This window comes from Dysidea avara, chromosome 4, assembly GCF_963678975.1.
Source record: "Dysidea avara chromosome 4, odDysAvar1.4, whole genome shotgun sequence".
NCBI classification, from domain to species: Eukaryota; Metazoa; Porifera; class Demospongiae; order Dictyoceratida; family Dysideidae; genus Dysidea; species Dysidea avara.
In genome coordinates, this window is record NC_089275.1 from 32,164,814 (window position 1) to 32,189,365 (window position 24,552).

The 24,552-nt window shown below is 38.4% G+C and overlaps 1 protein-coding gene across 3 annotated transcripts in view; it reads left to right on the forward strand.

Annotated features, from left to right (window-relative positions):
* The window catches only part of LOC136254698 (tyrosine-protein kinase Mer-like), a 59,406-nt gene that overhangs the window by 13,889 nt on the left and 20,965 nt on the right, over positions 1–24,552 (forward strand). Inside the window, exons 1-6 of one of the 3 annotated variants that reach the window (XM_066047434.1) lie at positions 8,610–12,920; positions 12,971–13,162; positions 14,518–15,021; positions 15,076–15,281; positions 22,865–22,938; positions 23,233–23,375. In XM_066047434.1, coding sequence (XP_065903506.1) covers positions 12,266–12,920; positions 12,971–13,162; positions 14,518–15,021; positions 15,076–15,281; positions 22,865–22,938; positions 23,233–23,245 — 1,644 coding nt within the window. In that variant the 5' untranslated portion in view covers positions 8,610–12,265 and the 3' untranslated portion in view covers positions 23,246–23,375. Of the gene's footprint in view, positions 1–8,609; positions 12,921–12,970; positions 13,163–14,517; positions 15,022–15,075; positions 15,282–22,864; positions 22,939–23,232; positions 23,474–23,638; positions 23,743–24,552 lie in introns of those variants that run through there. The other 2 variants (XM_066047435.1, XM_066047433.1) reach the window with 2 other exon arrangements.

Here is a 24,552-nt window from a genome sequence, read left to right on the forward strand (position 1 = left end):
AATTGATTAGTTCAAGGCCCGGTTCGAGAGGCTTGGTTTGCTATTTTCTTCACCAGCAAAATATTTGGATGGGGAAAATTTGGCGAATTCATGGTCATTCGCCAAATTTGCCAAATTTTAACAGCGTCAAAGTTTCCCTCCATACAGTAAATATAGGTGTGATTCCATAATCACATAGTGACCACCGTTCATGCTTTGTAGTACATGCACATCTATTGTACGTACCGCTCAAATGCAGCATTGTCTAATGAGTGTGCGAGCAGTTAAAAAACTTGCTAATTAAAGGGTGTGGCATCCATTTCACTCACACTTATTCGTCCCATTTGCATTTGGGATAAATACTCGCAAGTGAAATGGGTGCCACGTCCATTAATTAGTGAGTTTTTTAATTGCTTGCAAGACAACATTGCTCTTCACCGGTACCGTATTTAGTTCTGTGTGACGATTAACTTCTAATTGATAACTGTATCATTCTTTAAGCACTTTGAATGGCTTCTAATTTTGATGTGCTAATTATGATTTAATCCAAAACAGCGAAGCTGTAAAAAAAGTGTGCGGCCCTCAAAAAGGCTATGGTGAAAAAATATGTGAAATCCAAGGTGGCGGCCAAGAAATGGCTGTGATGGTAGGTTAATGGTAAAAATTTTAATAAGATAATTTAGATGAATTTGGTGCTGATTGGTCTTGGTACAAAATTCACCTGAATTATCATTATTAAAATTTTTACCATTAACCTACCATCACAGCCATTTCTTGGCCGCCACCTTGGATTTCACATCTTTTTTCACCATAGCCTTTTTGAGGGCCGCACACTTTTTTTACAGCTTGGCTGTTTTGGATCAGATTTCATTTCTTTTTGTATTTGTATACCCCAAAGCCAGCCTATGGCCGGATTTGGGACATTTTTAACCTATCTTTTTTTCTTTACCACAGGAAGAAGAAAAGATGAAGTAGATGTACTTTAAATATTTTATCAGTAAATGTACAAATTATATATATAATACATATATTGATTACAGAAATCTCCATGATGGTTTCTTTGTAACTGAACAATCTACAAGGTGACTTCTTCTAGATGCTCTCTCTAAGGGGTGAATTGTTTGTAGCTGAACGATCTACAAGGTAACATCTTCTAGCTGATCTCTCTACAGGGTGATTTGTTTGTAGCTGAATTCTGTACAGGTGATTTGTTTGCAGCTGACCTCTTTACAGAATGGTTTCTTTGTAGCTGAACTCTCTGCAAGGTAACTTTTCTAGCTGATGTCTCTACAAGGTCACTAGTTTGTAGCTGAACTCTCTACATGGTGGTTTCTTTGTAACTGAACTTTCTACAAGGTGACTTCTTCTAGCTGATCTTTCTACAGGGTGATTTGTTTGTAGCTGAACTCTCTACATAGTAACTTCTTCTAGCTGATCTCTCTACAGGGAGATTTGTGTGTAGCTGAACTCTCTACAGATGATTTGTTTGAAGCTAAACTCTCTAAATGATGGTTTCTTTGTAGCTGAACTCTCTACAAGGTAACTTCTTCTAGCTGATCTCTCTACAGGGCGATTTGTTTGTAGCTGAACTATCTACAAGGTAACTTCTTCTAGCTGATCTCTCTACAGGGAGGTTTGTTTGTAGCTGAACTCTCTACATGATGGTTTCTTTGTAGCTGAACTGTCTGCAAGGTAACTTCTTCTAGCTGATCTCTCTACAGGGAGGTTTGTTTGTAGCTGAACTCTCTACATGATGGTTTCTTTGTAGCTGAACTCTCTACAAGGTAACTTCTTCTAGCTGATCTCTCTACAGGGAGGTTTGTTTGTAGCTGAACTCTCTACATGATGGTTTCTTTGTAGCTGAACTCTCTGCAAGGTAACTTCTTCTATTGATCTCTCTACAGGGCGATTTGTTTGTAGCTGAACTCTCTACATGGTGGTTTCTTTGTAGCTGAACTCTACAAGGTGATTTCTTCTAGCTGAACTATCTCTTTCCATAGTTGCATGAACTCCCTACAAGGTAACATCTTCTATCTGATCTCTCTACAGGGTGACTTGTTTGTAGCTGATCTCTTGAATTCTCTTCAGGTTGACTGCTCTATTAGGATGACTGCTCTATTAGAGTATCTCTATCTCGCACTTGCTGCACCAAGTTGGATTTCGTGTTATAACTTCGTGGCTTTAAGTCTGATTCTTCTACACCATTGATGAGCCTTTCTAAGATGACTACTCCATCTGTACAACGATTTTCAAAGCATTACCCCAAGCGGTTTATCTGGTAGGCGTGGCAAGCAGTCGTTTTTTATTAGCTAATCTCGATTGCATAATTGTTACACACTGTTGGTTTTTTCATTGTATCTTCCTGGTTTTTAGCTCGATTTCTTTCAAACCACAAAAGGTTTGAGGTTCAATAGTTAACCTATTCACCCACCGATTTTCAACTTCTTCCCATTCGCGATTTACCCTGTAGGCGTGACAACATATTGGTGTTATTTTTCGTGAATAGTCGCTCATATCTCTTTGCCTGTTTATCGTATTCCAGCCAAAGTTGGTACCGAGATGCGATTTTATATCCCCCCTTCAGTGTGCCAAATTTCAAGGCAATCGAATGTGGCGTTCGCGTTTTATAGCAGTTTTTGTAAGTGTGCGAGAAGAGGAAGAAAAATAAGAAGAAAAGAAAAAAAAAACTAAGGAACTAAGCCAATTTTTGAAGTCGCATATCTCGGGAACGCGTGAAGCAATTTCGCTCAAATTTGGAATGTTGAGTACTGAAGCTGGAGGGAGTGTCCACAGCAAAAATCGTCTTGTTTCGTCATGGCAGCACAGAGCTACGGAGGTGCGAATATTGCGTTTTCTTTCTTCCTGTCAATATACTCACTGGTGTTGCGCGCCGGCTTCTTGGGCCGCACGACACACTACCGTGTGTCTTAATATCACTATTTTGTTGCACTTGATGACTATTAAATACCAAAAGGTGTCATCGTGGAAATAAATGTAATACCACCAGCTGGATATTATTCCAGGACCTCTTGATAATCAAAAGCACATGTTCTAACCGCTGAGCTAAATGCCACACAAAGAAACCTTTGTTGTTAAAGTAGCTTATAAAGGTACGTATGCATAAGTTGAACAGCATAGGTGTTTAGTCATAGTTTACATGAGGCTTACAGAAAAATTCCAGCAAGTTTTGTTCTACAACCTTGCATTCAATGCACTATAAATGAAGCTTTACTTTTATTCTTAGATGATGAGCACTTTTGGTGCAAAAGTTGTGCGGCAACTAATGAGAAGAATGCATGAATACAGAATAGGCCTTTGCCTATTATGCTGGCATAATTTTGAGAATAATAGGTCACCAATTTTGTGAGAATAATTCCGGAATTATAGGAGCATAATTTTAGAATTATCGGACGTCCACGGGAATAATCGGTAGAATTAAGGGTGTGTCTCTTCTTGATTTCTAGAAAGGCTAAAGCTACTAGGAATGATATATAGCTGTAGGAGTGCTGCGGAGCCCTGGCTGAAAAGCTTCTATAAGATCGATATACTCTAATAGAACGCTCAAATACTCTAATAGAGCAGTCAGATCATTTCATGTTAACAATCTGCAGACAGCATTAAGGATTTAACTGCATGGTTATCTGTAATTCTGAAACTTGTACATCTTATACCAGTGTCTTCTTCAAGTCTTTGAACATATTGATATCATTATCTATACCACCTAACCTAGTATGTAGCTATAGCTACAGCTTTAATACAGTAATAATTAAAACACTTAAATTATTACTGCAGATATCGCTATTCTTAATTTGTTGTAACTACTTATGGCTAGAAAAAATGATGTGTAAAATGGAATGCTTCGTAAATGGCTATTAATTAATTTCTAGCAAAACTACTTATAGCAGCATCTTCACAACTAAGTGACTAGCCAGAATGAGAATGATTATGGAATAATAGGCTAGATACAAGAATAAAAAAAAGAAAAATGGGAGATTTTTTGGGGAAATTCTGGAAGGAATAATAGATAAAATTTTGAGCATAATAGGCTCAGGCCTAATGCAGAATAATACAGAGACGAATATAACGGTCGGTCACCAGACAAAATCCGGATATTACCTTGCAGAACCGAACATAATCAAAAATGTCAGGTCATTGTGTCCTACCATTAAATAATAGTAATATGTGCAAACTAGATAGTTACGTACGCACAATGCGTACCGTACGAAGGACCATCATCACATGATCACATGACTCACAAAATTAATCACATTATCACGTGACTCATGAAATTAATATTGCTTGGAATGACCAATGATACAGTTAATTAGAAAACATAGTAGTGCTAGCAATGACGCTAGCCTTGAAACAGATGCCACTTTGGCCTCAGATACCGGCGCACAACAGTCTTCTATGTCGAAGAATCCGAAGCAGCAGTTGACAGTTGCAACATTTGAAAAATGGCAACGAAACTACGAACGTGGGTATCAGACTTTAAGTTGGTTGTGATGTATTGCAGTAAAGGAGGATTTGACGATGGTGCAAGGCCTATATTGTGAAATGTGCAAGTGTTATGAAGATCATTCACAAGGTATGCGTAATTATTCGTCTGTATGGATAACTGGCTCCAGAAACTTGAAAGCCAGTAATTTAATTGACCACGCCAGTAGTGACCAGCATAAAGCAGCCATGAGGCGCCTTGCCGTAGACAATGCAAAAGCAGCAAACCAGCCCATTGCTTCATATGCTTCTATAGCCAGGTCATTTCTGATGTTACTGGAGTCTGTAAAAGCCAAAATGAAGATGAAATTTGATATATGGAGTTTAACTTGTTAAACAAAGTTAATGGAGGGAGATAATTTGTGTGTGTGTTTGGGTGGTGTAGCGACACATTACAGCTATGTAGATACGTAGCACACCTGCATCACAATACTAGATGTAATATAGAACAGTAGGTATTAATTGGAAAACATTATGAACGCATGCGTGGGAAAAATACCGCGTGTATGGGTCATTCCAATTGGGTGACCAGGTGGTACAAAAAGTCGGTCTCATTGACAAAGGTGAAAAAGAAGAAAGGGACCAGTGATGGGACAAAGTTTCTGAGTCCGATTCAGACATTGTTTGTGCCACTACATAGTGGACGGGATTGTACATGTGGTCGGTGGGAGATGAAGTAGTTCAATATTCGGACAGTGGATTAATCGATTGCCTTAATGCCTGCCCAGTGAGTTCTTTCCATGTATTGTTGTGCGCGACTTGTATGTACTGAGGTTTTCACCAGAGTTCGGGTCTGCGTGGCGCCATGCGTGGGTGCGGCGGTTGGCGTGGTTGCACACTCAGCCTTTTGCCATGACGATATATAGCTGGTGCGCTTTCACGCGCGGCGTCGCTCGGATTCGGGCGCTGGTGAGGGCCTCGGTATGCCAGAAAATCAATGCGTTGTTCGTTTGCAGTAAAAGCCACGAAACCACGCATGAAATTCCCCACGTGTTTTGGGGGATATTCGGTGTAGGCATGCAGAGGGTTGTCTTGACTTGTGTACTAGGCATTAAATAAGGTAATCTTCGAAAATAATTAGACTGCACGTGCGTTGCTGAACCGGCTCGAGTGGGGTCATGGTCACAACGTTTGGACACGAGAATTGTGCTGTCATTTAGCTTAGGTACTAAGCTGGATGTGCCTGTTGTAGTTAATGCACAAATATGATGGGGCTGGGTGAGCAAAGTTAATATTGGATGGCTAGCACTGATTTTAATAGAGTAGTCACACCATACGTATAATATTATGGTACTAATCGTTTCCCACTCAGGTTAGCAACTGCAATTAGGGGGCACTAATCCAAATAGCAATCATTGTAGTGTCCATGTATATTATACGGAATACCCCGTAGGAAAAAAACTGTCGGAATTAATGTGTGCAGTGGAACTGATTTAGCTACATATATTAGTCTAGCAGACCAGCAAGGGATCATTTGTGCTGCAGGCAATTAAAATTGTTCTCAGGGATCATTTGTGCTGTAAGTAATTACCACTCTATCTTTGGTGCCCAACGGGCCCATTGACAAGTTAACACTCCTTGGTCTCAGGGCCCCCTGGGATTTTCATTGTGATGGACACATGCACCTTTGTAGCACCCGGTGTGTACCTTCATAGCATTAAATAGTGTGTAGTACAGGTGCCAGTGAGTTGGCTCACTGAAGGGAGAAAATGTTGGTTAGTGAAGACTACTAAGCAAGTGGTATGTGTTCTAGTAGTTGGCTGGCACTGGCATGACCCTCATTTTTGTATATGTGTAATACAGGTGCCAGTGAGTTGGTTCACTGAGAGGGAAAATGTTGGTTAATAAGAATATTAAGCAAGTGGTGTGCGTTCCAGTGGTTGGCTGGCAATGGCGTAGCCCTTATTTTATTTGTGTGTAGTATAGGTGCCAGTGAGTTGGTTCACTGAGGGAAAAAATAAAAAATAAAAAAATGGGTAAGTAAGGAATATTAAGCAAGTGGTGTGTGTTCCAGTAGTTGGCTGGCACTGGCATGGCCCTCATATTAATTTTCTTTTGTTATGGAGCAGCCTACCCCTTCTTCTCTACTTCCACAAAATAAAAATAAATATAATCTCCGTACTTTCCAACTTGTTACATTGATTGTATTGATCCGCAGTATCGGTATAATATCATAAGAAATGTAAACAATGGTAATTTGCATTAGGGTACTACAGACAGTGGGGTCGGTATGTGCATATGTACCATATGGGATGGTGTACAATTTCGATCCAAAGTATTCACCTATGTATGAGTAAACATATGCTCTATTAGAATAGTTGATTGGAATTGTCTTTACGAATATGTTAAGGTGATTTTGGATCACTAGCTCATTGGCATTGGTCTTAGGATTGCATGGCTAATGTTAATACCACTGGTGGAGCTATGTCAATGGTCTAATAATGGGAGGGTACTTAGTAGATACCGTAGGCACTGCAACAGTACTCTTCCTTAGGTGCCCAAATTGCCCATTCATAAGTTAACACTCCTTGGTCTCGGGGGCCCTGGGGTTTGCATTGTAATGGTCCACCAAGGGACACACGTGCACCTTTGTAGCACCCCTGTGTGTGCCTTCATAGCACTAAATAGTGTGTAGTACAGGTGCCGGTGAGTTGGTTCACTGAGGGGGAAAATGTTGGTTAGTAAAGAATAATAAGCTAGTGATGTGCGTTCCAGTAGTGGGCTAGCACTTTCGTGACCCTCTTTTTATTTGTGTGGAGTACGGGTGCCAGTGAGTCAGTTCATTGAGTAAAAAAAAATAAAAAATAAAATAAAAAAAGTTGGTTAGTAAAGATAATTTTTTTTTTTTTTAGCAAGCAATGTGTGTTTCAGTAGTTAGCTGACATTGGCAGGGCCCTCATTTTATTTTCTTTGTCATGGAGCAGCCTGCCCCCCTCCTCCCCTTTCACCTTAAAATTTTTTATTTTTTTTAAATAAAATAAAATAAAACAAAACTCCAACTGGTTACATTGATCCACCATTTAATCACAATGATGGTATGTATTTTCTATACGTGAAGTGTCATAAAAAAATTTTTTTTTTTTAAAAACAAACATAAACAATGGGGATGTGCATTAAGGTACGGGCATCAGGGTCAGTATGTGCATTTGAGTATTTGTGGACATAATATAGTTTCCATCCAATATATGTACATGTTCTATCAGGGTAAACGAATGGTCTATTAGAGGAGTTGATTCAAATTGTCTTTATGAATATATTAAAATAATTTTTTTGGCTAACTCATATGCCGTGGTCTTTACATTGCATAACAAATGTTAATATCACTGGTGGAGCGGTGTCAGTGGTCCAATAATGGTAAAGTCCTTCAGGTTTTCATTGTAATAATATATTACTTATAAGTTATTATTGTAAACAATGTAGTGTATATGATTCTGGAAGTGTGACTTGCTACAGTAGTATGTATTTAGCTATCTGTGGGTGTATGCCTTGAGCCGGATTTAGTATAAATGATATCAAACAGCAGTCTCAAAAGATACGGTATGTACAATAGTTTGTGGGTCTGCTATCTTCATCTGAAGTTTCTCCTTACTAGCCATGTACAGTTTTTCCTTGATGTCAATTGCGCATATAACAAGTGGTTATATTACTTGGCTTGCCCATTTTCATTCCTGAACAGTTCTCCAGTATGTGGGTCAACTGTATTTGAATAATTCACATCCAGTGTGGAGACCATAAGACTGGACAACAATTACATATAAAATAATGCAGTGTACTAGTACTGGGATATCACAGTATTATCACCAAACTGGTTCACAAAGGTATTCACTTTCAAACATACAGGTAATATTGGTATGAATTCCATTAGGTGTATCACATTATGAAGGAAGCCAGACGTTGGGTCTTTGGCATTTAATTGATTTATGTGTTGATGACTACAAGTCCTGCCTAACAGTAAACTGTGAGGTTTCAGGTTACAGTGTAGCACTAGCCTTGTATGCAACTGCATAGCAGTTAGCAAAAGGCATTTATAACCTGTTAGACACCAACAACTTTCACCTGTGGTAATCTCATTTACAGATTAACTGCTGACTGTTTTTAACACAAATAACATTACCAGCTTGATTTAAAAGTTGATTACCAGAATATCAACGTATATTTCTCAATACCGGATGCAAGAAGCAAAAAATCCAATACCTCCCAGCACTACATGGTACGGCACGGATATTGCAAGAACATAACGACAGTGTAAAAGTGCAAGTGGTACTCAGAGGGCCCAGGTGAGCCAAAAATGCAGCAGTATTTGTAGTCGGTATTCAATTAATATTGCAGTATTGCAAGTATCGCTTAAGGTTATGGAATAGTTTAAAATGCGTGGGCAGAACAAATTACAAAACCTGCTTAAACCAAGCAGGGATAAATAATTTCAACAACTGTGTTATGTTAGCAATACAACTAATTGTGCTTGTTTGTTTTTACTACAGAACAATGACTGTTCTTGGGTGTGTGGTCCACAATAGAGCGATGTTTTATAAAAACGCGCCACAAAAAACCAGACTAACAGATTACTGAATCCTTATAAATTCAACACAAGTGACTAAACAACTAAAATATCTAGGTCTTGTGGAAGCAATTTTTTAAGTTACTGGTTGTATAGACGTTTTATTGGAACTTTTAGTAGTTTTTTCGAGTGAAATAAGCTCTTTGAAGGCTTGTATCTGAGTCACTGGGAAAAAGCACGCCAAAAACGCTACCACAGGACCTAGTAAATTTAATACACAGTATCACTATGCCCCAGAAATGCCAATAGAGCCTACAGCTTTTGTTGTATTTAGCGATGGAAAAACATGGTAGTGACAGCTGGAACTGAGCGATGTACGGGGCTGGCTTACCTGTGTTACTACAACAAATTGTAGTGTTCAACCTGCCTCAAACTACGCTGTAGCTACATAAAAACATTAAATATGAAAGGCTTCACCTTCATTTAATACTTTTCATGCTGCTAGACTGGTTTTATGGGCTTCTCAAAAAGTATCGATAGGCATTCAAAATTTTGAATGATTACCCATGACTATACCGTAACCTTAACACTAGGTGCATGTAACTGCTGTATGACAATACCCACCATGCATACTATTCATACTTGGTTAGCTAGTACTACCAGGGACACAGGTTATGAATTAGTGCTATCTTATCCATCACCCTCTCTCTCTCAAGCACATACAGTATTCACATGCACACACCCGAGGAAGCTTTCGTTTGTTGTGGTCATCAATGTTAGCACCACCTAGGTAAAATATGGAGCTGCCTTGTTGGATCAGTATAAAAATTCTGGAGGCACAGCCACAACTATTATTATGTCTCACAAACAAAGGCGAGCACCCAAAGTCCCATCTGGCCATTGGGGTCAGTGAGCATTCTCATTCAAACACTGGATACACTTTATACGTGTGTCACACATACATTGTATACCCAGATGGGATGCATGCACATACAGTTGTATACAAAAGTGAGACTACCATAATCGATGCATAAAGTTCAATCCATTTGTACCTACATAAATACCTAACACTACACATCGATACCTGCAATCTGACACTGGCAGGGCCTGTTCAACATGTTCTCCTAGTTTCATGCCAATAAACCAAAATAATAAATAAAAATGCACTCTTTAAGTTATAGTTATATCCCGGTACGAGGGTGATATCATTGTTATTACACGAGTCCGAGGCGGAGCCGAGGACGAGTGTAATAACAATGATATCATCCAAGTATACGGGATATAACCGTTTTATATCCCAGTGCGCAGGAGTGCGCAGAAGTTTACGGATAGTAAATTAAGTTCCGGTTTGAGTTCCTGTCACTGTGCTCAAGATTTCGTCCGAATTGTGTGGAGATTCTACTTCGTAGCCACAAGAGAGACCTTACATACTGCCTACAAAACTGTAGCGAAGGGCGGTGTTATGAAGCAGCGGTTCCAGGTACGATTCGCCTTCGTCTGAAATTGGTATAGTGGTGTCGCGTGGTGTGCAAGAGAAAAATAAAGACCAACAAGTGGCTACCATAGTCCAAGATAGAACAATGAAGCTAGAGGAAGTTAGTTCTTCACCATAGTGACCGTTGGGAGTGATTGCTGGAGCGAAAATCGTCACGTACTATTCTTGACATTTGTTAAACTATCGTATTGGTAACTTGTAGTGTTATTGTGTAAAGGATTAACAGTTTTCTTGTAAGATTTAGGTAGTTTTAAGTGCTGTATTGGTGTGTTTTGTATCAATATTTCCTTATTTGGCTCTTTGTTCCATCGGTAAACAATGCCATTCGCGGTTATTATGATGTCACGAAAGAGACTGAGTGGCTCCACAACAGGGTGATAAGTTAGTTATCACTGGGTGATAACTAATATATCGTACAGTAGCAGCGCCGCTCTGTCTAGCTGTATGGTAGTTATAACCCAGCGCGGCACTTTGATACTCCCACACACTGGGGTTTAAGTATCAATACATGCTCAGTAATTATCACCAGTACCAGTCTGTGTCACTGACAAGCACCCCAGCTGGAATGTGTACACCCGATGTAGAATTCTGGGTATGCAAAGTATATATGGTCAACAATTGACACATTATGCACTACTATTTAACACTGCAATGCCGACAGGAAAAGGCTGTAACACTGTTGCACACAGTTAATGTTATTGGGCATCACAGAGTATTCGTCATCAACATGTACATAATACAGAATGGCACAGAGTACAACCTCAAGTAGAAGATCTCAGCACAATTGGTTGTACCCTATAAAGGTGTAATTGTTTTAAGTTTCTGTTATTATTCAGACAGACACAGTGGACAGTCACCACTGTATCAGTACATTCTCTGTAGCTGACTGCTTAAAATATCACATACGCTCTAAATGATGTTACTAAATGTCGGGTTTATACCTCTTATGATATTACCTCAGCATATAAATACATTGCTAGTATATTGTCCTAATGGGTGTACCACATTGATACAAACAGATATAAGGACTGAACCATACCTACGTATCTTTGCTTGAGGTTATTGACTGGGATACGAGCATGCACAATACCCAGGATAAACTGTCCACCATTGAGATTATTGCACAGTGCTTACAACACAATGCACACGATTACATGGATTTCCTGTCTTCACTGCATTAACCCCCTCATCAAACCAATTCCCCCTATATGCACAGTACATGAATAGTTGCAACACTCGTCTATTGTTTTCCGTCCGTGGCCCAGCTAGTTCATGAGGCCCCCTTGATAAGGATAGATACTTCATTGCCTACTCTTGGTGGCCTAGTGAGGAATGGATATTTACTACCTGGGACTCAGGTTCTTGAATCTTCTATTACGTCATCATGCACAATACTTCATTCTTATAGGTTACGTCCTACAGTATCTCTTTTTATCAAAGCAGGGATCAGTATTCTGGTTATTGGGTACAGTGGTACAGTGTGGGGTTCCTATATATGTGCGGCTTGGCGGGAAAGGCTGTAGCCCTTCTATGGCCATAGAAATCCCTGTGGCTTCAAAGTTGGGAACCCCCAGGTATTTCGCCCCCAAGCCTCATGCAATTGGGAGCCACAATTTGTGGCTGATCATATCAATGGTCCTATTACAAAATTGTATAGGAGAACCATGGAACCCTTCACAACTACCAAAACAACCACCATCATTGGACGGCGGTTGACAAGTGAACAATATCAGCTTGAAACAAATGGCTGATGGTTTGTGGTTCTTTATTTAACGACCGACATTAATTGTTATCTAATGGCAAAAGAAGGCATAGCATTTGAGAAGTTTCCTGCTTTACACCAATTGGAATCTCATCATGGAGTTGATATTGGCTCAAGTTATGGAACACCTCAGTCAGCTAAATTGTTCACACATTATATTGCATTAGCACAACAGGAATGCTTTTTTGCTCAGCTGTCAAAATCCAAATTTTATAGTTTTTTAATGGATGGTAGTACTGATACAGGACATGTGGAGCAGGAGTCAGTCATGGCTTTATTTTGTAATAAAGATGACTCTGCTGGGAAAATAAAGACATGTGTGAGATTATTATCTTTGATGACTCCTGATAGAGCTGATGCAGATGGTCTTTTGAAATGTCTATCAAAGTCACTAGAACCATTAGGAATAATTGATTCCCTGGACAAGGAAAATGTCATTGGAATTAGTGGCAAACCAGTTTTAGTTGGAGGAGGAACGGACGGTGCATCAGTTAATGTTGCTGAGCATGCTGGGATGAATGGGAAAATGCAAAATGTGCTTCCATGGATCACATGGTCTTGGTGTTATGCACATAGACTGGAATTAGCTTGTAAAACTGCTTTAACTGGCACATTGTTTAAAGACGTTGAAGACATGTGTGGAGATTGTATTACAAATCCTCAACAGCCATTAATTCAGCTTTTATTTGGTAAGTTGTTGCATACTGTCATCAAATATGATCTGCAAAATGTTATATAGACATCCGATGTGATGACCTATCAACACCATCCAACGGAGGAATGTCATGTAGTTCTGGTAGAGTAGGAATGGTTTATGAGAGAGACACTTGTGGTTTCACATGTAACACTGGTTATGAGTTAACTGGTAGTGACATAAGGACCTGTCAGAGTAATGGAAGTTGGAGTGGTAGTGATACAGTTTGTAGGAAAGGTACAATAATTTCCATAACCATAAAAATATGTATGTATATGTGACTAAATAACCAGTCCAGATGCAATCATTTTAAAACAAAATATTTCAAGGCTTATGTATATAGTTTGCAAATTGTATTAAGCGTACTAGTAGCTGACTGTTGAATGTTCAGATGTGGTGGGAGGTTGGGTGGGTAGTTGGGTGAGTAGGTGGGCAAGTGGGTGAGTGGATGTTAGGGTAAATGGACTTTGGGGTGGGATGGTGTAAGGGTGGGCACTAACTGAAAGTGTGGATGACGATTGAAGACTATAGCTTGCTTAGGGCTGTGCTGGCTCCTTAATGCCTAATACACATCAAAATCAACAGAGAACAAGGTGAACTGAACTTGTGATATCTTAGCAGTATCCAATTTCATTAAGTCTCATTAAGTCTAAGTCCTTAAAATTAGGTTAGGTAATCCTAAGGCTGCAGCACATGTTGCTGTAGACCTTCAGTGCTGGTCGCTGTAAAATGTTAATATTAATAAATAAAATAATAAATTTACTAACATTAAGCTCACACTATTCATTAAACAAGCACCATGATAAGTGTACACAAGCACACATTTGCATAGTCACATTAAGGGAATGTTCTATAACTACAAAAGAGAATAAAAGTTACCAAAATAATTTATGCATTAATTAATAAGCACTTCAGTAAACAGTGAAACAATAAATAAAATTATACACTTTATACATCAAATTTGCTTCTTCATGAAGAGTAAGAATAACTTTGTTTTGTTTCTGTACATGTGAGTTATGTGTGTTTATTTACATTGTGGTAAAATGTAACTGCCTGTTTCTAAGCTGAACAGCTTTCTTGCATGAAAAAAAAACTGTATGTAAATTTATTACCCAATTCATGGGTAACCAGCCCTCCATGGCCTGTTGCACTCTTGACTTACACATGTATGATTGATTGAATCAATGATTGTAATTTATTTGTAAACATAGTCACTGTACAATTAATTGTTTTGTTCTTTTGGATGTCTACTGCTATAACTTCTAAAGTATTCCCCCAGATTAGCTAAAACTTATACAACTCATTGGGTTTTCCCTCTAGACCACAGAGAAGCCATAAATGAAATTCAAGGAAATGTGAAGTAGTCATGACTGGCTTTCACTCAGCAGGTCACAATTAAAATTTGCTTTTTTCTTCTTTTAACATCCTTTATTCACCAATTATTTTCACCCATTGTTTTCAATACACTTTGTGAAAGGTACATTGGTGTGAAGCTGTGTGAAAGTTTTTCTGAAATGGTTGGATTTGTGATTTGCAACAGTTTTCAACATCCTGTCACATTTATTATGACACTACATATCATATACACACAGGTGGGGTAAGTTGTTTTGATGAAGTCCCAGTTCAGCAGAGAGGATATCGTAGTATTCCACCACAACGTCAATACATATTTTCTCCGCGTGCTAATTTCACTTGTAATGGTAGGATAACAGGTGTATCTGCTAGTATGGATAGAACTGTTAATGGAATAACTGATCCTTATCTTGAAGTGTGGCGTCCAACAACACCTGATATGGAGTTTAATAGAGTTGGTGCAGTTCAGTTAGCAGAAAGTGAAATAGTTCAAGTTGAAAATGGCAATATTGTGTACTGGTTATTGAATATGTTACTTAATGGGAGTGAGAGAATTGAGTTTGAAGCTGGAGATGTTATAGGATTTTATCAACCACCTGACACACGTTATCGAATGTGGACAATTGCAACTGAAGGATACACTGCTTTTGGCAGTATTTTAGTTAATTCATCAAGTACATTTAGCTTAGCTAATCCAGACATTGCTGCAAATAACCGACAACCATTAATACAGTTTTTAATTGGTATGAATATATGATTCTTTTAAACTTTGTATGTATATTCACATATGCTTGTAGAGATCCGATGTGATAACCTATTAACACCATCCAATGGAGGAATGTCATGTAGTTCTGGTAGAGTAGAAGTGGGTTATGAGGGAGACACTTGTAGTTTCACATGTAACACTGGTTATGAGCTAACTGGTAGTGACACTAGGACTTGTCAGAATAGTGGAAGTTGGAGTGGTAGTGAAAGCACATGCAACATGCCCATATATTTGATGGTAAGTATAACCCAAGTAAAAACAGCCAAGCTGTATAAAAGGTTGCGGCCTTCAAAAATCCTGGGTGAAAAAAGATGTGAAGTAAAAGGTGGTGACCATGAAATGGCTACAATGATGTGGATGATAATAAATTTTAATAATGGCTTTTTGCATTATTAAAATTTATCATCATCAACATCATTGCAGCCATTTCATGGCTGCCACCTTTGATTTCACAACTTTTTTCACCCAGACTTTTTGAAGGCCACACCTGTTAGGCTGTTTATTTATTTTTTTGAATAAAGTTGTACTATATATATATATGTGACTGGGCCTGCGAAAACAGGGCATGTGGGCACAAACTACACCCCGTCACTTTACAGGTCGTATCTCAGTACTGGAATAGAATATTTGCATTCTGTAACTTGCATCCTAAAGCCAATTAAATGCTTACTCAGAGCTGAAATTTGCATTGCCATAGCATTATGGTACAAAAAGTTATGAGTGAAGGAAGTGTGAAAAGGAGGCAAAAATCATGTGCCCACATGCCCTATTTTCGCAGGCCCAGTCACATATATATATATAATCAAAAACAGCCAAGCTGTAAAAAAAGGTGCGGCCCCCATAATGGCCATGGTGAAAGAAGATGTGAAATCCAAGGTGGCGGCCAAGAAATGGCTGTGATGGTAGGTTAATGGTTAAATTTTAATAACAATAATTCTGGTGAATTTTGTGCCGCTTGGTCTTGGCACCAAATTCACCTGAATTGTCGTTATTAAAATTTAACCATTAACCTACCATCACAGCCATTTCTTGGCCGCCACCTTGGATTTCACATCTTTTTTCACCATGGCCTTTATGGGGCCACACCTTTTTTTACAGCTTGGCTGTTTTTGATTAGATATCACTTCTTTTTGTATTTGTATACTGCAAAGCCGGCCTATGGCTGGCTTTGGGGCTTTTGTAACCCATGTGTTTTTTTCTTTACCACAGGAAGAACTTAAAGAAGATTTTTCATACTTCAATTATTATTGATTTTATTAGGAATTATACAAATTATATACGTAGTAGTTGTAACATGGGCACGAGTGATTTGCCTGAAATATACACACGAGCACGAGGGCGCAGCCCGAGTGCGAGTGTGTATATTTCAGGCAAATCACAAGTGCCCACCCTGTAGAGAGATCAGCTAGAAGAAGTTACCTTGTAGAGAGTTCAGCTACAAAGAAACCACCCTGTAGAGAGATCAGCTAGAAGAAGTTACCTTGTAGATGGTTCAGCTACAAACAAATCACCCTGTAGAGAGATCAGCTAGAAGAAGTTACCTTGTAGAGAGTTCAGCTACAAAGAAACCACCATGTAGAGAGTTCAGCTGCAAAGAAATCACCCTGTAGAAAATTCTGCCACAAACAAATTGCCCTGTAGAAAGATCAGTTAGAAGAAGTTACCTCGTAGAGAGTTCAGCTACAAAGAAACCTTTTTGTAAAGAGCTCAGCTGCAAACAAATCACCTGTACAGAATTCAGCTACGAACAAATCACCCTGTAGAGAGATCAGCTAGAAGAAGTTACCTTGTAGATAGTTCAGCTACAAACAAATCTCCCTGTAGAGAGATCAGCTAGAAGAAATTACCTTGTAGAGAGTTCAGCTACAAAGAAACCACCATGTAGAGAGTTCAGCTGCAAAGAAATCACCCTGTAGAAAATTCTGCCAGAAACAAATTTCCCTGTAGAAAGATCAGTTATAAGAAGTTACCTTTTAGAGAGTTCAGCTACAAAGAAACCATTCTGTAAAGAGCTCAGCTGCAAACAAATCACCTGTACAGAATTCAGCTACGAACAAATCATCCTGTAGAGAGATCAGCTAGAAGAAGTTACCTTGTAGATAGTTCAGCTACAAACAAATCTCCCTGTAGAGAGATCAGCTAGAAGAAATTACCTTGTAGAGAGTTCAGCTACAAAGAAACCATCATTTGGAAAGTTCAGCTTCAAACAAATCACCTGTAGAGAGTTCAGCTACAAACAAATCTCACTGTAGAGAGATCAGCTAGAAGAAGTTACCTTGTAGATAGTTCAGCTACAAACAAATCTCCCTGTAGAGAGATCAGCTAGAAGAAATTACCTCGTAGAGAGTTCAGCTACAAAGAAACCATCATTTAGAAAGTTCAGCTTCAAACAAATCTCCCTGTAGAGAGATCAGCTAGAAGAAGTTACCTTGTAGATAGTTCAGCTACAAACAAATCACCCTATTGAAAGATCAGCTAGAAGAAGTCACCTTGTAGAAAGTTCAGTTACAAAAAGAAACCACCATGTAGAGAGTTCAGCTACAAATTAGTCACCTTGTAGAGACATCAGCTAGAAAAGTTACCTTGTAGAGAGTTCAGCTACAAAGAAACCATTCTGTAAAGAGCTCAGCTGCAAACAAATCACCTGTACAGAATTCAGCTACAAACAAATCACCCTGTAGAGAGATCAGCTAGAAGAAATTACCTTGTAGATAGTTCAGCTACAAACAAATCACCCTGTAGAAAGATCAGTTAGAAGAAGTTACTTTGTAGAGAGTTCAGCTACAAAGAAACCGTAAAGAGCTCAGCTGCAAACAAATCACCTGTACAGAATTCAGCTACAAACAAATCACCCTGTAGAGAGATCACCTAGAAGAAATTACCTTATAGAGAGTTCAGCTACAAAGAAACCATCATGTAGAGAGTTCAGCTGCAAAGAAATCACCACTGCCCAAATTTCAAGACAATAGCTCTTTCCAATCTAAAGTTATCAATTGTCAAAGTTGGCAAATTGGATGTGTGGAAGGCCCCTTTTCGCAAATCCGGTCACATATGTATTATATGTGACCGGATTTACGAAAAAGGGTCTTCCACACACATCCAATTCTATGAACTTGAATGACCATACCTTTGTGCTCAAAGAAGATACTAACCTGAAATTTTGTTCATCTATTAACCTATGTGGTTACTCATCACTGTCCAAATTTCAAGGCAATACTATTTTCCTATCTGACATTAAGAACTGCCAAAGTTCGTAAATTGGATGTGTGTGGAAGACCCCTTTTCGCAAATCCGGTCACGTATATATAATTTGTACATTTACTGATAAAATATTTAAAGTACATCTACTTCATCTTTTCTTATTCCTGTAGTAAAGAAAAAAACATAGGTTAAAAAAGTCCCAAAGCTGGCCATAGGCCGGCTTTGCGGTATACAAATACAAAAAGAAATGAAATCTAATCCAAAACAGCCAAGCTGTAAAAAAAGTGTGCGGCCCTCAGAAAGGCTATGGTGAAAAAAGATGTGAAATCCAAGGTGGCGGCCAAGAAATGGCTGTGATGGTAGGTTAATGGTAAAAATTTTAATAACGACAATTCAGGTGAATTTTTGTGCCGCTTCACAAAATTTACCTGAATTGTCATTATTAAATTTTTACCATTAACCTACCATCACAGCCATTTCTTGGCCGCCACCTTGGATTTCACATCTTTTTTCACCATAGCCTTTCTGAGGGCCGCACACTTTTTTACAGCTTGGCTGTTTTGGATTAGATAGCTATTACACTTAAAAAATCTGTCACTTTCTACACAAACGACACATTTGGGGATTTAACAGACTACACAGAGACCTGATTAGACAGGTTTCACTGTATATCAATTCAGTCATTTAGACCAGTGTGCAGTGTGAATGAGTACATACAAACATTATTCACGTTACATTTGCTAGTTACTTCTTCAATCTGCAGCCACCAAAGTTCCTGGACTTCTGATGATGTAAGTGGCAGGTGGCAGTTGGTCTGTACACCTTGTCGACAATCTCGCCATGAGGTAATACCAGCATTTGCTGCTACTTAGTCTTAGTAGCATTAGAAGTTCTCAGCTCTGCACAGGTCCAAAAACCGAGCCCAAAACCCTCACAGTTAATCAGTTTGTGGCGATTGCGGGCGATGTGGCAATTTACACACTGGGGCGAACTTCACTCCTCGTTTCGTTAGCCTCCAATACCAATCATTGAGTACCTCAGTATTCTAGACTCTTACTTCTTTCTTTAAGCGTTACTCAAACATTGTAGTTTCTCACGAGGAGCGAGTTTCTGATAGACAATTTAAAACCGCGTATCACGTGTGTCCACTTGAGGTGATCAGGGACTTTCCACAAGATTTCCCCTAAATAGATCACGTGATAGTTGTCGCTGGATTCTGGTAGTATGTCATGGTTCAACAATGCGGTACGTGTACTTAATATAGTATAAGCTGTCAAGAATTATTTGTGCACTGCTAAACTAATTAAATTACTTTTGTGTGATAAGCATGCTTGAGGAAGGGTCTGGGGGGAGAAGACTAATGTTTTGACAGCAGTTGATGATGGCCGGACAAAGAACTGCAAGAAGAACTACTGACAGTACTGTGATGGTAGGGCAAAATTCCCACCCCTATAGCTCTGCCTAGGGGCATTAACTAGCATTACCTACAGCCATTGTATATCATGTTGCTGATACATCCGGAGCACCTGCTGAGTAAACGTGAAAGTGGTAGTAAGCAGGGCCAGAGGAAGCAATTCTAAAGTGGTCAGGCCATGGGGGTAGGCACTATGAAATGCTGAGCACTTGTGTGAATGCTGGGGGGGTCTGGGGGTATGCTCCCTGAGGAAAATATTCAAAATTACATGCTCTGAGATTAAATATGAGACTATTTTCAGCTGTAAATTCCCTAGCAAATAACACTTGTGTTAAACTCACTGCATGTATGTCATGTGTTCACGTCAATTTCTTACATTATAATACAGTTGTAACACATATAAATTCAGTGTTGTTCCCTTTTGTTATAGCTATATGCATGCAGCATGAGTCTAACATTTGAAACTGATAGCTATATAACTAATTTAATGCGATGAAATCACAACTCAGTGAATAGCTAGGTAGGCACTAAACTATATGCTTACCTTATCATGCATGCTATGCTGCAGTGTTCAAATATTCATTCAATTATGTATGCTTCCATGCAAAGCTATTTATATTTCATATTTGTTAGCTTCATAAAGCGTTTAACTAATAAATCAGTAAGCATCTGAGTGCTCTATTATGATGACTGTTCTATTAGAGTGTTTCGATCTTTTCCATAACTGATTGTCACAGGAAGGATTTAACAGAATCATGTTGTAAAATATTCTATTGGCATTATATCACAATGCTTGCATGATGCTTTAGGCATCTATCATTCCCAAAAACACGCCAGCATAATTGGCCAGTGCCTATCAGCGACCCGGATATATATATATTTAAAATTAATGCTGAAAAAGTAGCCAGGCTATGGCCTGACTGGCCAGACCGCTTCCTCCGGCCCTGGTAAGGCTCAATCCTATTATTCTGCTGAACAGGCAGGGAGTCTGGGAGTATGCTCCCTGAGGAAAGTGTAAGTACTACAACTTTTTAGTTTTAATTGCTTCATCAAGTATAAAAATTCAGTCAAAAGGTGATGGTCGAGGCTCTGGTCTTATACACTGGTTGCATCCATACTGCACTGTGACGCCCTTGAGGAATTAGTACCAGCATTGTCCATGGCAATGCTATTCCATCTCCCCGAGTCTTGATGATTGAGTGCCCCATTCCTTTCTCTGCTGTTCCAATCCTGAAGCTGTGAACACAGTACAAAAAAATGGTTATAATATTATGATAATAACAATTAAGAGTCCGTAATGTACTCTTATTAAGGACTCTTGATAATATGTGGCTGTATATATGTGACCGGGCCTGCGATAATAGGGCATGTGGGCACATGATTTTTGCCTACTTTTTTACAGTTTCATCACTCATAACGTTTTCTACCATTATGCTATGGAATTGCAATTTTCGGCTCTTAGTATGCAATTAATTGGCATTATGATGCAAGTTACAGAATGGAAATATACCTTTCCAGTACTGAGATATGACCTGTAGAGTGATGGAGTGTAGTTTGTGCCCACATGCCCTGTTTTCGCAGGCCTGGTCACATATAGCAACTGTGAACTAATTAGGAACTTGGAAGTTTACTTTTGAGCATAGTCTACTTTTGAGTCTGAAGTTTACTTTTGAGTCTGAAGCATTACCATGCACAGATATGGGGTATTCTAACAGTAATTGTCACATGTAGTAAAGATAGATTTACTTTAATAGAACAGTCATACTACACTGTAAAGTCATACTTCTGAACGGTATTATGAAACAGTCATTAGTATGTATGGCTTTTTATAACACTGTCATACAAGATGACAGGTGTATCTTTGACTCTCCAAGATAATATTCTGCATTAATTTTAATTGCTCATTTTCAAATATCATCTAAAAGTTACCTTTTTTACCAATTTGTAGAGTCTATCACTGACAAAAATGAGTGATATCCATCCCAAAAACACCTTCGCTGTAAAAAAAGGCGTGTCCAAGGAACTACCAGTAAAAAAGACGGCCAAATTACCAGCCAATTATAGAATTAAAAGAAATTACTTAAGGATGCAGCAAGAGTGAATATAGAACACAGCTGAATGATAAAGGTTCATGTTTAAATTTTGAATTAGTTGCATAATAATGAACATTCATTCTTGGCCGCTTCAGATATCAGTTGTTCAGTTGCCAGTTACTTTCATGTATAATTGTACATGCATCTGCTTTACAGTCAAGTGTTGTTACATGGATTAAAACTTTAGTAATTGTACTTAGTTGTATTCTTGGCCACTCCAGATATCAGCTCTTTAAGTTACCAGTTACTTTTCTGAGTTGTTTTTTTACATAGGGTTCCAGGTACTGGTAGTTTCTTGGACGTGCCTTTTTTACAGCGAAGGTGTTTTTGGGATGGATTTATGTAACAGTAAGCAAGATGACCTCACCCCTTATTGGTATAGCTAACTGCACACCCTTTGGTTGATTTGCGATACTCTAATACAACAGTCACTACTCTAATACAGCAGCTGTGTGTGATATTCTAAAAATAGAACAGTCACAAGATACAACATAGCTAGCTATACTACAACAAAAAACTAAACAAAGTTGCATTTTAAAACAATTATGTTAATTTAAAAATGAAGTAGGGATCTATACAAAATAGTAAAAAAGAGATGAATGATGATATTACAGCATAGCTTGGTAGGAAGTTCCTACTTTGGCATTAAACAAAATAATTGTTATATATATAGCTAATGTGCCAAAGTTGGCACTCTCCCACCGCACTATGCTGTAACACCATCATTCATCTCTTTTTTCACTACTTTTTATTGCATAGATGCCTACTTCATTTTTAAATTAAAATATTTAACTAGTTAACTCCACTTTTCTAGAATATGTTGATCTCCATAATATCCAAATTGCATTGATTAGTATGCTCTAAAATTGCTTTAAAATGTCACAATAAGTTAATTTTAACAGAGATCAATTTGATAGCAAGGTGAGTTGCATATTGATGACAGGTTGCCTTCTTGAATAATGATATTACAGTATTTGTCCTATCATCTATGAACTGTATATTGTAGTTGCTTTAATACAGTTATGATCTAGTTAATATCAATCAGAGACTTGCTCATAACTTGTATAGTTTCACTCAGTGATAGTAATTACTACTTTACTGTTCTGTCATAGGCGGCTCCAGGATGTTTTGGTGACTGGTATCTGATTAAGAGCATAGCTAAACGTTTGGTTAAGACCACAAAAAGGTAACTGCCTGCTGAGAATAACTGCCCTCCACCAACTATGTATATAATATCACTGATTAAGTACATAAAAATCCTTATTTATAGCTACATAGCTTGCTACACTGATGCTCTGAATACTGTGACTGCTTTATTAGAGTGATTTACTGCTCTATTGGAGTATCTTGATCTGAACGTGACCGATTTCCGGAAGCCTCAGAAACTCCCCTGGTGCCATCCCTCTTGTTTTTGCATACAGCACCTTTATTGCAGTTGATGCAGTATATACCAATATCACAGAATTTATTCTTGCTATAGAATCTACTACTGACATGAGCTCCATTTCTACCACAGCAGCATCCTCCTCTACTGTTCCCACAGTATCCATTACTGTTACTGCAACGTCTACTACTGATTCATCGGCTAATTCTGATAGAGGAAATGTAATTGTTGTCATCATTGTCACATTCATTGGGACAGGAACATTTGTACTTATCACTGTAGTGGTAGTTTTATGTATAGTTAAAAAAGTACGTAGACGAGATGATGTGAATGACAAGTAAGTTAATGCTAATCACTGTAAGTAATCTATCAGTCAATACATGAGTTAAAGATTGGTTTTTAACAATATCACAATGGCTTTTGGTATTCTTAACAATATTTTGCTAATACTTCAGTTTGCATGGAAGAAGACATGCACTTCTTTGACACAATTATTTCATAGGTTAGTGGTACTAATGAACCATTTAAAGACAAATCCTCGTTATGATGAATCAATGCAAGATCAACAGGAGGCTCATGAAGAAAAAGTTGACATTAATTATGATGGTAAGTGATACATTATTGGTTTACTGCTTAAACCAGTAAGCACCATCTGTAAGTAACTACATTACCGTAAAGTTTCATGCAAAACTAAGACTGCAGACCTTCAACAGACTGTATTAAACACCCAAGAAAGTCAGTTTTCTTACAGGGAGACTTTTAATGTACCTGCAGTCCCTAGTGAGTGAGTAGCTATAATTCAGGGGCTAAAAAAAGGGGCTAGTTGTGGCCAAAAAGCTAGTTGTAAATGACTTTTGGCTAGTTGTAAATGGTGATTTGGCTAGTTGTAAAAGTCAGACTAAATAGCAAGCTGCACCACAGAAAAGAATAAAGTCAAAAATTACATACATGTGCTGTGCATGTATACAGGGATTTGACTAAAAGTGCCTCAAGATCCAGTCTTGAGATTGCCATTTTCAAAAATTTTCCACTATTGGTCCACTAAAATTGCAACTTAGAGATACGCATGGTCATTTTCACAGTCCACTATTGATAAATATTTTGATCTGAAAAATTGGCTTGTACATCACTGTAAGTTTGTTTGCTATTTCCTAGTTCCAGGTCATTTCAAATTGCTTCCAGATTGAATCTTGCCACAATTGTGTTTCATCTAGGTAAATATGCTCTCTCATACCCGCTGAAATCTTTTCAATCATTCCCTTCACTGACATTTTGTGACAATATAGAACACAAAATACATGTAATTCAAACACAAATAAAATTTTGTTTATAATACTACTACCCCTCCCCCCGGTCTGAGGTTTGGGCTAGTTGTAAAAAATAGTTTTTTTTAGCCACTGAGCTATATTGCTGGGT